The sequence below is a fragment of the Hylobates moloch genome, unplaced genomic scaffold (assembly GCF_009828535.3).
Source record: "Hylobates moloch isolate HMO894 unplaced genomic scaffold, HMol_V3 SCAFFOLD_9, whole genome shotgun sequence".
In the NCBI taxonomy this organism is placed as follows: domain Eukaryota; kingdom Metazoa; phylum Chordata; class Mammalia; order Primates; family Hylobatidae; genus Hylobates; species Hylobates moloch.
In genome coordinates, this window is record NW_026652284.1 from 22,427,194 (window position 1) to 22,441,250 (window position 14,057).

Consider the following 14,057-nt stretch of genomic DNA (forward strand, 5'->3'; position numbering starts at 1 on the left):
TCATTTACTATAGGCTACGGCTCCTTTTGTGCTATAACTGCAGCGTTGAGTAGTCTTGAGCGAACATATGGCCCACAAAGTCAAACATATCGACTATCTGGCCTTCTTCAGGAAAGTTTGCCAGCCCTTGCCGTAAATAAATGCAGCTATACGCACATGCATTCACAGAAAACAAATCTGAAATTGGATATACACCAGAGTGATGTGTGGTCATCTCTGGGTACTTTTGGTTTGCTTCTTAGAGCTTCTCTGTATTTTTCAGTTTTTCTGTACTGAATCTGTTGACTTGGCAAGCAGGCCTCCTGTAGGTCATCATACTTTGATCAGATTTTATTAGGGCTGACTGCCAGAAGTCAGGAGTGTACAGGGAAGACTTCCTGGAGGAGGGGTGCAGGGGCAGGCTGGGAGGGTGAGAAGAAACTGAGTAAGAAGGGGTGGAGGAGGGAGCCTAGCCTGGGGGCAGGAAAGGAGCTTCCCACCTTGTTTCCGGCCCCCTCCTTCCAGAATGCCACCTCATACTTCAGATCCAGTGGGGGCATGCAGGGGGGCAGCTGGTACGTGGCATTGGCACTCAGGATCTCCTCCGTCTGGGTGAGCACCAGGACAGGTGGGGCTGGCTCCACTGCAGAAACAGAGCAGGACCTGTCAGTAATCCCGAGGGGCCGCACTGCCTCCATCCCCCAAAACCAGAGAGCTCTCTTGGAAATGGAAAAGCAACTAGCATGTTTCAAACACTTCTTGTGCACCTAGCACCTTATAATCTGTTATTTCAGCCTTGCACTGACCCTGGGAGGGAGATATCACTATTCTCATTTCATAGAGAGGAAAACTGAGGCTTAGAGAGGAGAGGTGACCCGGGCAAGCTCATCGCTGACCTGCCTTCTCTCATGCCATCCCGTCCACCTGGGTGCCCTCCACATGTCACTGGCCTAGCAGATCCTGCCCATCCGGATTCATTTCCTATTGCTGTCATAACAAATTACCACACACACAGTGCCTTAAAAATGATACAAACTTATTATCTCACAGTTCTCTAGGTCAGAAGTCCAGGTGGGCTCAGCTGGTTCCTCCGCTCTGGGTCTCACATCTGGAACCGATGGGGGAGAAGGCACTTCCAAGCCCCCTTGGGTTGTCAGCAAAACTTAGTTCTTTGTGGCTGTAGGGCTGTGGTCGCTGTTTCCCGGCCAGTTGTTAGTGGGAGCCTCTCAGCTCCGGAAGGCACCCACATTTTTCATCATGTTACCACTCCATGGTCAAACCAGAAATGGCACCATGGAGTCCTGTTTATGCTTCAAATCTCTCTAACTTCCCCTTCTGCCACTTCTCTTCTGCCTCCATCTGGAGAAAGTTTTAAAGGCTCATGGGATTAGATTGGGCCCATCTGGATTATCCAGGATAACCTCACTATTTGAAGATCTATGTCTCAGTCCATTTTGTGTTGTTATTACAGAATATCACAGGCTGGGTAATTTATAATGAACAGAAATGTATTTGGCTCATGTTTCTGGAGTCTTGGAAGTCCAAGAGCATGGCACTGGCATCTGGCGAGGGCCTTTGTGCTGTGTTATCCCATGGTGGCAGGTGGAAGGGCAAGAGAGGGTGAGAGTGAGCCAGTAAGAGAGGGCAGAACTCACTTTTTTCTTTCTTTCCTTTTTTCTTTCTCTTTCTTTCTTTCTTTCTTTTTTTTTCTTTCTTTCTTTCTTCTTTCCTTTTCTTTCTTTCCCTTTCTTTCCTTTCTTTCTTTCTTTTCTTTCTTTCTTTCTCTTTCTCTTTCTCTCTCTCTTTCTTTCTTTCTTTCTTTTTTGTTCTTTCTTTCCTCTTTTTTTTTTTTTTTTGAGACAGAGTCTTGCTCTATCACCCAGGCTGGAGTGCAATGGGGCGATCTCAGCTCACTGCAACCTCTGCCTCTTGGATTCATGCGATCCTCTTGCTTTGGCCTCCTGAGCAGCTGGGATTACAGGCGCCCGCCACCACTCCTGGATACTTTTTGTATTTTTTAGTAGAGACAGACTTTCACCATGTTGGCCAGGCTGGTCTCAAACAACTGACTTCAAGTCTTGGCCCCCCAAAGTGCTGAGTTGCATAAGCCACTGCCCCTGGCCAGGACTCACTTTCTAACAATCCATTCGTGATAAACACACTCCCGCAAGACTGACATTAATCTATTCACGGGGGCGGAGTTCTTAAGGACTAAATTACCTTTTAACAGGGCCAGTTCTTAATGCAATCACAATGATGATTAAATGTCAACAGGAGTTTTAGAGGGGACATTCAAACCATAACAGTCTATAACCTTAATTAAGATTCCTACTGCCATGCACTACTGACATCTAACATATTCTTAGCTTCTGGGGATTAGGGCAGAGCACCTTTAGAGGATCATTCTGCCTACCATGGTCTTCCCTCTGTCCCCCACCCAAAATCCACATCTCTTTCTTTATTTTTTTTTTTTTTAGATGGAGTTTCACTCTTGTTCTTGTTGCCCAGGCTGGAGTGCAATGGCGTGATCTCGGCTCACCGCAACCTCCGCCTCCCGGGTTCAAGCGATTCTACTGCCTCAGCCTCCTGAGTAGCTGGGATTACAGGCATGTGCCACCATGCTTGGCTAACTTTGTATTTTTAGTAGAGATGGGGTTTCTCCATGGTGGTCAGGCTGGTCTCGAACTCCCGACCTCAGGTGATCTCCCTGCCTCGGCCTCCCAAAGTGCTGGGATTACAGGCGTGGGCTGGGATTACCCAGCCCACATCTCTTTCAAATGCAAAATCCATTCACTCCATCCCAATGTCCCCCAAGGTCTCATCTCATTACAGCATCAACTCAAATTCCCGAATCAACAGTATCTAAGTCAGAGTCAAATAGACTCTGGGCATAGTCCAGTCAGTACAACTCCCGGGGTACAGTTTCTATCTGTGGGCCAGCAAAACTAAAGTTATCTGCTCCCAACATAAAATGTGGGACAGGCACAGGATAACAGTTGCAGACAATCTGGCTCAAGCATGGGGACATGAAAGGGACAATCAGGTCATGGTCCAATGCAGTTTGAAAATCCAGCCAAGAAAACTCCATTAGGTTTCAAGGCCTGGGAAGAATTCTCTTTCGCTCTCAGCACTACCTTTTGAGCTTCTGGTCTCACCGTCTCAGTCATCCTTCCTTTTCACTAAAGGTAGCAGGTGTTTGCAGCTAAGTAATTTTACCAGTCTGCATCTCACCAGTAGAAACCGGAGAGTCCAACAGCCTTCTTTGATTTCATACTCTCTGTGTTCCATTTAACCCCAGCTAACAGTGTTTCTGTGGATGTAAACTTCTCAGGAACTTTACGGGTCTCCTATGGATGTCATGGGGGAATCCACTGCATTATTAGATAAAAGCCAGGTCCACAAATCTTTTTTTCAGATAAGCCCTTCTCTACTTTTGGCTCCAGCTGAGATGGCTGAGGGACAATGCTGTTCAGCTTCCTAGAAGTCCCCTGGTTTGATTGAAGGGGACTGTGAGTTATAATCTTAATCTCTTCAAAGAGTCTTTTGAGCGACTGAGTACTTTGATCTTTTATCTTCCTGAAGTTTGGTACAATCACATACTTGGCTGTTTCTCTATGTCACACTTTTGGGAGCAATCTCTTTTTTTTTTTTTTTTTTTGAGATGGAGTCTTGCTGTGTCACCCAGGCTGGAGTGCAGTGGCATGATCTTGGCTCACTGCAACCTCCGCCTCTTGGGTTCAAGTGATCCTCCCACCTCAGCCTCCTGAGTAGCTGGGATCACAGGTGTCCACCACCACACCCAGCTAATTTTTGTATTTTTAATAGAGATGGGGTTTCCCCACATTGGTCAGGCTGTTCTCAAACTCCTGACCTCAGGTGATCTGCTCTCCTCGGACTCCCAAAGTGCTGGGATTACAGGCATGAGCCACCGTGCCTGGCTACAATCTCTTAATTTTATTGTTTTTTGCATAGGTTGAGAACTTCCCAAATCATCAAGTCCTGGTTCCTTTCTGTTTAAGTTCTTCCCTCATTTTCTCTCTCTCCTCTTGCATTTTACTATAAGCAGCAGGAAGAAACCAGGCCATGCCTTCCACATTTTATTTGGAGACCTTCTCCGATAAGCATTCAAATTCATCATTCACAAGCTCTGCTTCCCACATGACTGCAGGACACAATTCTGCCAAGCTTTCTCTGTCAGTACAGAACAAGGTTCTTCCTTTCTCAAGTTTTCAGTAACACGTTCCTCACCTTGTGAAGCAATGCCTTGAGTGTCCGCGTGTCTACTAACAGGCTCTTCACGATGATTGAGGTATTCTTGGAGGGGATTTAGCTTTTCCCTAAAATGCTGCTTGTTTCTTTCTGCACTCTGAGTCTTCAACTTCCACATTCCTACTGATAGTCTGTGGAGGGCCTTCTAGCCTTGCCCAGTGGCTTGAAGATGGAGAGGGTAATGTGACAAGGAATATGGCAGCCAGAGAAAACTAAATACACCACCTTTCAAGTTCTAACTAAAATGCCACTTCTTCCATGCAGCCTTCCCTGATTCCCAGGCAGCAGGGATCTCTGACCACACTAGTCACCTTTGCCTTGTGTTTGTGGTCAAGGTAAACATGTGGCTTCTTCATGATGCTATCACTTACATGTTTAGGAAACATCCACTAGGTACTGACTAGGTATCAAGCTTCAGGAAGGGAGCTGAGGGGAATGGGGAGATGAGGCCTCCTTGTATCCTGACCTCCAGGAGCTGAAAGTTTGGGGTAAATGAAATGTGCAAACTACCAAAAGAAAGTGACCAGGGCCACAGATGAGAGCAGAAAAAGTGTGGAGGGAGTGTAAAGGCGGGAAGGGTCACCTTGCCCTGGGATGTGGGGCTGAAGAATCGAGAAATTCAGGGAGGAGGCAAAAAATTAATGAAAACATTTTAAATCTCTTAGTGTCTTTCCCTTTATTCTTCTAATGTCTTATTCCTACCCATTCAGAGATTATTGTGGTTTGTCTACCATTCTTCTAGCCAGACAGCCTTCCTGTCTGCCTTATCCTTCCTTTCCTTCCCTCCCATCCATCCATCCATCCATCCATCCATCCATCCATCCAACCATCCTTCCTTCCCAACCACCCTTCCTTTCTTCTCAATCATCCTTTCTAACCAATATCTTTCTCTTCCTATGCCTCCTTTCTTATTATTCATTTATACTTCCCACCTTTTATCTAGCCGGTGAGCCTTCTAACCTACTCATCCATTCTTCCCATACATCCATTCTTCTTTTCTCTTCTACCTTTCTACACATCCTTCCTTCTTGTGTCTCCTTCCTTCCTTCCTTGCTTCTCCTTCGCTCCAGCCCTTCCTTCCCTGCCTGGATGTCCTGCTTTTCTTCTATACTGTCTACCCACCCATCTCATCCACCCATCTGCCTTTTCTTCTGCCTTCTGTGATGGTTAAATTTTTTCTTTCTTTAAGACAGGGTGTTGGTCTGTCACCGAGGCTGGAGTGCAATGGAACAATCATGGCTCACTGCAGCCTTGACCTCCTGGGCTCAAGTCATCCTCCCACCTTGGCCTCCCAAATAGCTGGGACCACAGGTGCACACTACCATACCCAGCGAATTTAATTCAATTTTTTTTTTTTTTTTAGAGATGAGGTCTCCCTGTGTTGCCCAGGCTGGTCTTGAACTCCTAGTCTCAAGTGATCGGCCTACCTCATCCTCAAGGGAACTTCCCACCTTGGCCTCCCAAAGTGATGGGAATTACAGATGTGAGCCACAGTGCCTGGCCTATGACGGTTAATTTTATGTGTCAATTTAGCTGCACTAAAGGATATCAGGTAGATAGTAAAACATTATTTGTGGGCCCATCTGTGAGGACTTTTTCCAGAAGAGATGAACATTTTAATCAGTAGATTTGGTGAAGATCTGTCCTCACCAGTGTGGGCAGGCATCATCCAATCCACTGCCGGCCCAAAGAGAACAAAAAATGGAGGAGGAACGGCACATTCACGTTCTCTCTTCCTGAGCTGGCACATCAACTTCTCCTGTCCTTGGACATCGGAGCTTCCTGTTCTCAGGCATTTGGACTCTGGGACTTATACCAGTGGCCCCTCTGATTATTGGGCCTGTGGCGTCGGACTGGGGGTTACACCACTGCTCCCGTGGGCTTGGGCCTTCACACTCAGACAGAATCACACTACAAGCTTTCCTGGTTGTCCAGCCCATGACCGCATACTGGGGGACATTTTTGTGTCTGTGATTGCATGAGCCAATTCCCATAATAAATCTCCTCTTATTATACATTTTTTTTTTTTGAGACAAAGTCTTGCTCTGTCACCCAGGCTGGAGTGCAGTGTCGTGATCTCAGCTCACTGCAACCTCTGCCTCCCAGGTTCAAGCGATTCTCCTGCCTCAGCCTCCTGAGTAGCTGGGACTACAGGTGTGTGCCACCACACCTGGGTAATTTTTGTATTTTTAGTAGAGACGGGGTTTCACCATGTTGGCCAGGCTGGTCTTGAACTCCTGATCTCAAATGATCCATCTGCCTCGGCCTCCCAAAGTGCTCAGATTACAGGTGTGAGTCACCATGGCTGGCCTCCTCTTATTTATTTATTTTTATTTATTTTATTTATTTATTTTTTGAGACAGAGTCTTGCTCTGTCACCCAGGCTGGAGTGCAGTGGCGTGATCTTGGCTCACTGCAAGCTCCGCCTCCTGGGTTCACGCCATTCTGCTGCCTCAGTCTCCCGAGCAGCCGGGACTACAGGCACCCGCCACCACGCCCAGCTAATTTTTTTTTATATTTTTAGTAGAGACGGAGTTTCACCGTGTTAGCCAGGATGGTCTCGATCTCCTGACCTTGTGATCCGCCTGCCTCAGCCTCCCAAAGTGCTGGGATTTACAGGCTTGAGCCACCGCGCCCAGCTGGCCTCCTCTTATTGTATCTATATATATTCTATTGGTTCAGTTTCTCCGGATAACCTTGACTAACATACTTCCTATCCTCCATCTCTCTATCCACACATATTTCTTTCCTAATAGGCATCTATCCTTCCATCCAACCTCCTTCCTTCCCATTTTTCCATTGCTTCCTCCTCCATCACCTCCATCCTCCCTTTCTTCTTACCCACCTGTCCTTCCCTCCTTTTATCCATCCACCGAGCCAGCTTCTTTCCACACGAATCATCTCTTCTTCCTTCTCTACCATCTCTTCCTGCTGCCCTGCAATCACTCCATCCCTCTTCTCTCTTAAAGCCTTATTTTGTCCTTGAACATTGTGAGAAGCCTGGGCAGCAAGTTACAGCTCTCAGCTCTCTGAGGACACTGTCTGGGCATTTATCCTCCCCTTGTTACCTGGCCCTGCCCAAGGTCAGAAAGATCCAGTTCATATCTACATCCACCGGTTACTAGCAGTGTCAAGTCCACCGGTTACTAGCATTATCAAGTTTCTTAGCTTCTATGAGTCTCAGGTTGATGGAAATGAACCTCACAAGTTTGCTGTGAAGATTAAAAATAGACTGAAAAAAAAAAAAGTGCTCTCCTCACCCAATGTCAATATGCAATTTCTGCCAGCAAGCATAGGACATTTTTTTCTATCATCTTTACCCCCCACCCCCCACAAATTTCTACAATGTATAGAAAATACTTTTGCAAACAGAATTTGGTGTTTTTTCTTTGTTTATTAATTTTTTTCTTTTGAGACGCTCTGTCGCCCAGGCTGGAGTGCAGTGGCGTGATCTTGGCTCACTGCAACCTCCGCCTCCTGGGTTCAAGCGATTCTCCTGCCTCAGCCTCCCGAGTAGCTGGGATTACAGGTGCCTGCCACCAAGCCCGGCTAATTTTTGTATTTTTAGTAAAGACGGGGTTTCGCCACGTTGGCCAGGGTGGTCTCAAACTCCTGACCTCAGGTAATCCACCCACCTCGGCCTCCCAAAGTGCTGGGATTACAGGCGTGAGCCACCACGCCCGGCCCGGAATTTGTTTTAAACATTGTTTTTAAGGAGAGAAGTTGAACATAAAAGATAGGAATAAGCATATAAGGTGCCTTGTGTAGTCCACGACCAAAATGGTGCTCAACTGAAAATAATAAACATTGTTGGCAGAGGGTGCACGTGAGATTGCTGGTGCTGGCTGGAGCTCCCCTAACTCCCTGACAGGCTACCAGACGTGGTCCCTCACTGTTGCTGGTCCCACACCCCATCTCAAAGGGGCTGGCCAAGGGAGCTGCCCTCTGCTTTGGGGAAGTGGGAGACAGATGGTCAGCAGAACAGAACCACTGAGCACTGAGCACTGAGCACAGCTCCGGATGGGATGGAGAGCCTTCCACTCAGTCCCTTACCCACAGACCTACCTTCAAAAAGGTAATCCAGGTATTCGGACTCCACCCAGGGGGACCTGGAGCTGGGAGAAACCGTCCGCACGCGCCCCTTGAACTTGTTGTACAGGTCCTGTTTCTTCAGGCACATCATAGAACACAGCAGCTCCTTGGTTCCTGCACACTCTTCCACTTCGCGCCACCGTCTACGGGTGGGAGAGCTGGGGGAGGAGACGGGAGAGCTTGGGCCATGGACTCAGCCTCTCAGGGTCAGGGAACTTAGAGAACAGCTGATCATGCGTCCCTCTATTTGGCTGGACTGACTTTAGGTCCATCTGTCCAGACAGGCAGCCACTGGCTGAGACAGGATAAGAACAGCCTGGTCAGCAGCTTAGGTTCTGGAGCCAGATGGATGGGAGTGGGAATCCCAGCCCTGTCCCTCCCTAGCTTTGGGACCATGGGCAGGTCCTTGCCCCTAAGCCTCAGTTTCCTCATCTGTAATGCCTCCCTCACAGGGCTGTTGCGGTGGCTGCTATTCCTAGTACTAGCGGCCATTACTATATGTTTGTTCATTCAGGCGTTTATGGGCCACCTGCTGCATGCCAAGGACCATGATAGGTACTCTGTGGATGTCAGAGGGGAACATGCACGTCCATGACTCCAACCTGGATGCTTCAGAGAGCTGCCTGGCCCTTCTCTCTCTTCTGTCACGTGAGGACACAGCGTTTTCCCTTCCACTATGTGAAGATGCAGCGAGAAGGCACCATCTTGGAAGCAGAGAACAGCCCTTAGCAGAACGGAGTCAGGTGCCACCTTGACCCTGAACTTCCCGCCTCTAGAACTGTGAGAAGTAAATTGCTATTATTTATTAATAGCAATTATTAGAATTACCCCATTCTAAGGTATTTTGTTAAAGCAGTACAAATGGACTAAGCCAGAGACCCAGGGAGCCTAACATTTTATTTTATTTTTTATTTTTTGAGCTGGAATCTTGTTCTGTCGCTCAGGCTGGAGTGCAGTGGCATGGTCTTGGCTCACTGCAACCTCCACCTCCCTGGTTCAAATGATTCTCCCGCCTCAGCCTCCCGAGTAGCTGGGATTACAGGCCAGCATCGCCACACCTGGCTAATTTTGTATTTTTAGTACAGACAGGATTTCACCATGTTGGCCAGGCTGGTCTCCAACTCCTGACCTCAGGTGACCCACCCACTTGGCCTCCCAAAGTGTTGGGATTACAGGCATGAGCCACTGCACCTGGCCTAACATGTTTTTACAAGATCACTCTGGTCAACCAGCAAGGAGGCCACGGCAGGGGTGTGAGACAGGATGATGGTGGAGACAGTGAGAAAGGGCTGGATTCAGTATCTATTTTGGAGGTAATAATAGAACTAATAGAACTTGCTAATGGATTGGATGTAGAATGTGAGGAAAAGGAGAATCAAGGACTGCTCCCGGGTTTGGGGGGCGACCAAGGGTGAATGGAGAAGGCTGGGATGGGGGCTGGCACAAAGAACAGATTTTGAGAAAGAACAAATTCCTCTGTTTTGTATCTTCATGGAAAATGTTATACTATGCAAATATTCACACCAAAGGAACCAGTGTAGTTATATTAACAGGAGACAAAATACAGACTTCCAAGTCCAAAGCAATACTAAAGATGAAAAGAACATTAGATAATGATAAATGATTCCATTCATCAGAAAGACAGAAAAATTCTAACTTATGTGTGCCCACTAAACAACGTCACCCTCTATAAAGCAAACAGACAAACTACAGGTAGAAAATGAACAGCCACACTTACAACAAGAAATTTTAATACATCTCACCTAGCAACTGATGAATAGACAAAGAAAAATAAATACATAAATAAATAAAGAACAACACAGTTATCAAGTTGGTCTAATGAACATATACAGAACTAACTAAACAAATCGGTTGAACCACATGTGAACTATTAACAAAATATTAACACAAAGCAATTCTTAAGAAATTTTAAAGAATAGGTATCTCATAAAGTATTTCTTCTGACTGCAAAAAGTCCAGCTAAAAGTTAATAACAAAAAGAGAACTAAAGGAAGTTTGAAAATTTAAAAAAAAATATATTTTTTGAGACAGCGTCTTGCTGTGTTGCACAGGCTGGAGTGCAGTGGCACAAACATAGCTCACTGCAGCCTCTACTCCTGGGCTCAGGTGATCCTCCTGCCTCAGCTTCTGAGTCACTGGGACCACAGGTACATGCCACTACACCCAGCTAATTTTCTTTTCTTTCTTTCTTTTTTTTTTTTTTTTGAGACAGAGTCTCGCTCTGTCACCCAGGCGGGAGTGCAGTGGTACAATCTCGGCTCACTGCAAACTCCTCCTCCTGGGCTCAAAGAATTCTCCTGCCTCAGCCTCCCAAGTAGCTGGGATTATAGGCACCTATCACCACACCTGGCTAATTTTTATATTTTAGTAGAGATGGGGTTTTATCATGTTGCCCAGGCTGGTCTCGAACTCCTGACCTCAGGTGATCCATCTGCCTCGGCCTCCCAAAGTGCTGGTATTACAGGTGCTGGGATGAGCCACCACGCCTGGCCCAGCTAATTAAAAAAAAATGTTCTGTAGAGAGGGGAGTCTCACTTTGTTGCTTAGGCTGGTCTCAAACTTCTGGCCTCAAGCAGTCCTCCCACCTCAGCCTCCCTAAGTGCTGGGATTACAGATGTGAGTCACCACACCTGGCCTTAAAAATATTTTTTAAAACAACCCATAGATGAAAGAAAGAATTATAATGGAAATTAATAAATAGCTGAAAGTGAATGATCACCAAATAATACAAATAAAAACATATAAGACAGCTAAGTAATACTTAGAGGAAAACACATAGCTTTAAATACTTATAATAGAAAATAAGAAAGAATAGAAATTAATAAGCTAAGCAATAAATGATAAGAAGCCAGAAGAAACATGTCACAAAAACACATCCACGAACAGATCAAAACTGGAACCTGATACTTCAAAATGGGCTAAAAGACAGTAAAAAGTGATGCAGGACATGAAAGAACAACATAAAACCTAATTAGAAAAACTCAGACACAGAAAAGAATTATATATATTTTTAAAAAGCAAAATTCATTTCAGAAGTGAAGAATAAATAGGAAGGAATACAAGAACAAATTAACACAATAGATGATGCCTTGAAAGAAACAGAAGGCAAGAAGAAGGAAAGTTAAAAAAATATATAAAAGCTAAAATTATAAAACTTCCAGAAGAAAGCGTAGAAGAAAAATCTTCATGACCCTGGGTCAGGCGAATATTCCTTAGGACACCAAAAGCGTTAACTGTTGAAGGAAAAAAATCTGATATATTAGTCTGCGAGGCCTGCCATGCTAAAACACGACAGGCAGGGTGGCTTCAGCAACAGAAATCTGGAGGCTGGAAGTCCAAGATCAAGGCATCAGCAGGTTTGGTTTCTACTGAGGCCTCTCTCCTTGGCTTGCAGATGGCCGTCATCTTGCTGTGTCCTCACAAGGCCGTTCTTCTGTGTGCGTGCACTCTTGGTGTCTTCCTCTTCTTATAAAGACACCAGTCCTCTTAGATTAGAGCCCACCTTCGCCTGTAGTCCCAGCTACTCGGAGAGGCTGAGGCAGGAGAATGGCGTGAACCCGGGAGGCGGAGTTTGCAGTGAGCCAAGATCGCGCCACTGCACTCTAGCCTGGGCGACAGAGCGAGACTCCGTCTCAAAAAAAAAAAAAAAAAAAAGATTAGGGCCCACCTTTATGATCTCATTTTACTTTAATTACCTCCTTAAAGGCTCATCTCCAAATAGTCACTTAGAGGTTAGGGCTTCAACATATGAATTTGTAGAGTAGGGTATAATTCAGTCTATAACACCTGATAAACTGGATTTTATCAAATTAAAATATTTTTCTCTTCCAAAAAAAAAAAAACCCATCAAAAAAGCCTAAAGAAAATGAAAAGGCCAGCCACTGGGGAAAAAGAAATCACAATACATACACTGATAAAGGATTTGTATTCATAGATAACTCGATAATAAGAAAACAAATGACCTAATAAAAAGTGGACAAAATATTCGAATAGTCACTTCACAGAAGATATATGAATGGCCAATACGTACATGAAAAGATGTTCAACATCATTCATCATTAGGGAGTTGTAAATTAAAGCCATAATAAAATCCTACTACATACTCACTAGAATGGTTAAAATGAAAAAGATAATACTAAGTGTAACAGGCCCATGGAGTAACTAGAACTCTCATGTATTGTTGGTGGCAATGAACAATGGTACAATCACTTTGGAAACAGCTTGACAGTTCCCTGTAATAGTACACATTCATTACCTAATCTCCTAAATCTTATTCCTAGATCCATTTTCCTTCTCCCTCCCTCCCTCCCTCCCTCCCTCTCTTTTTTCCTTCCTCCCCTCTCTCTCTTTTTTTAGAGACAGAGTCTCTGTCACCCAGGCTGGGGTGCAGTGGTGCAATCATAGTTCACTGCAGTCTAAAACCCCTGGACTCAAGGGATCCTCCCACCTCAGCCTCCTGAGATGCCAGGGCTACAGGTGTACACCACCATGCCTGGCTAATTTTGAAAATTTTTTGTAAAGTTGGGGTCTCACTATGTTGCCCAGGCTGATACTCCTAGATCTTTATCTAAGAGAAATGAAAACATATCCACACAAAGACTTGTACATGAATGTTCACAGCAGCTTAATTCATAATAGCCCTATTATGGACGAATTGAGTTCCCCCAAAATTCATATGTTGAAGACCTCATCCCCAGTGGTACTGTATTTTGAGATAAGAGCTTTAAAGAGGTAATTATGGTTAAAGGAAGTAATAAAGCTGGGCCCTAATCCAGTAGGACTGGTGTCCTTTGTAAGAAGAGGAAGAGACACCAGAGTGAACACACACAGAGAAAAAGCCACGTGAGGACACAGCAAGAAGGCAGCCTCTGCTAGCCAAGGAGAGAGGCTTCAGGAGAAACTAAACCTAGCAATGCCTTGCCCTTGGACTTCCAACCTCCAGAATTTTCAGAAAATAAAATTCTGTTGTTTACCCAGACTGTGGCACTTTGTTATGGCAGCCCTAGCAAACCAGTGCAGATGTGGGCACCAGAAATGAGGTGCTGAGGTAACCAATACCTCAAAATGTGGAAGTGGCTTTGGAATTGCATAATGGGTAGAATCTCGAAGTTTGGAGTGCATGTTAGAGAAAGCCTATATTGCCTTAAAAAGACTATTGGTAGGAATATAGACATCACAGGTGATTCCGCTGAGGTCTCAGGTGGAAAAGAGGAATGTGTTATTGGAAACTGGAGGAAAGGTGATCCTTGTTATAAAGTGGCAAAGAACTGGTTGAATTGTCTTCTAGTGTTTTGCAGAAATTAGAAGTTAAAAGATCATTGGCTAGCCATCTCAAAAATTATAATATAAAATAATAACGAAAAGATAATTTAGAAGACATAAACTTGGATGCTTAGCAGAAGAGATTTCTAAGCAAAGTACTGAAGGTACCACCTGGTTTCTTCTTACTGCTTATAGCAAAACGTGAGAGAAGAGATCTATGAAAGGAATTGGTAAGCAAAAGGGAACTAGAACTTGAAGCTTTGGAAAATTTTCAGCCTATCCACATTGCAAAAAAAATGAGAAAGCATGTGCTGGGGAGGACGCTAAGGTTGTGGCTAGAACAACCTTTTGATAAAGAGATCAGAGGTGCAACTCATAGACTTAATCAGCCATTAAGCAGAAATTAGAACTACTGATGGGATTATACCAGCAGA

General features: G+C 45.1%; 1 protein-coding gene across 3 annotated transcripts in view; it reads right to left on the minus strand.

Annotated features, from left to right (window-relative positions):
- IFNLR1 (interferon lambda receptor 1) overlaps nucleotides 1-14,057 on the minus strand; it is a 33,314-nt gene that overhangs the window by 6,979 nt on the left and 12,278 nt on the right. For all 3 annotated transcript variants that reach the window (XM_032759310.2, XM_032759308.2, XM_032759309.2), the window contains exons 3-4: nucleotides 8,314-8,498; nucleotides 480-622 (exon numbers count right to left, since the gene is read on the minus strand). In XM_032759310.2, the coding sequence (XP_032615201.1) occupies nucleotides 480-622; nucleotides 8,314-8,498 (328 nt within the window). The remainder of the gene's footprint in view (nucleotides 1-479; nucleotides 623-8,313; nucleotides 8,499-14,057) is intronic.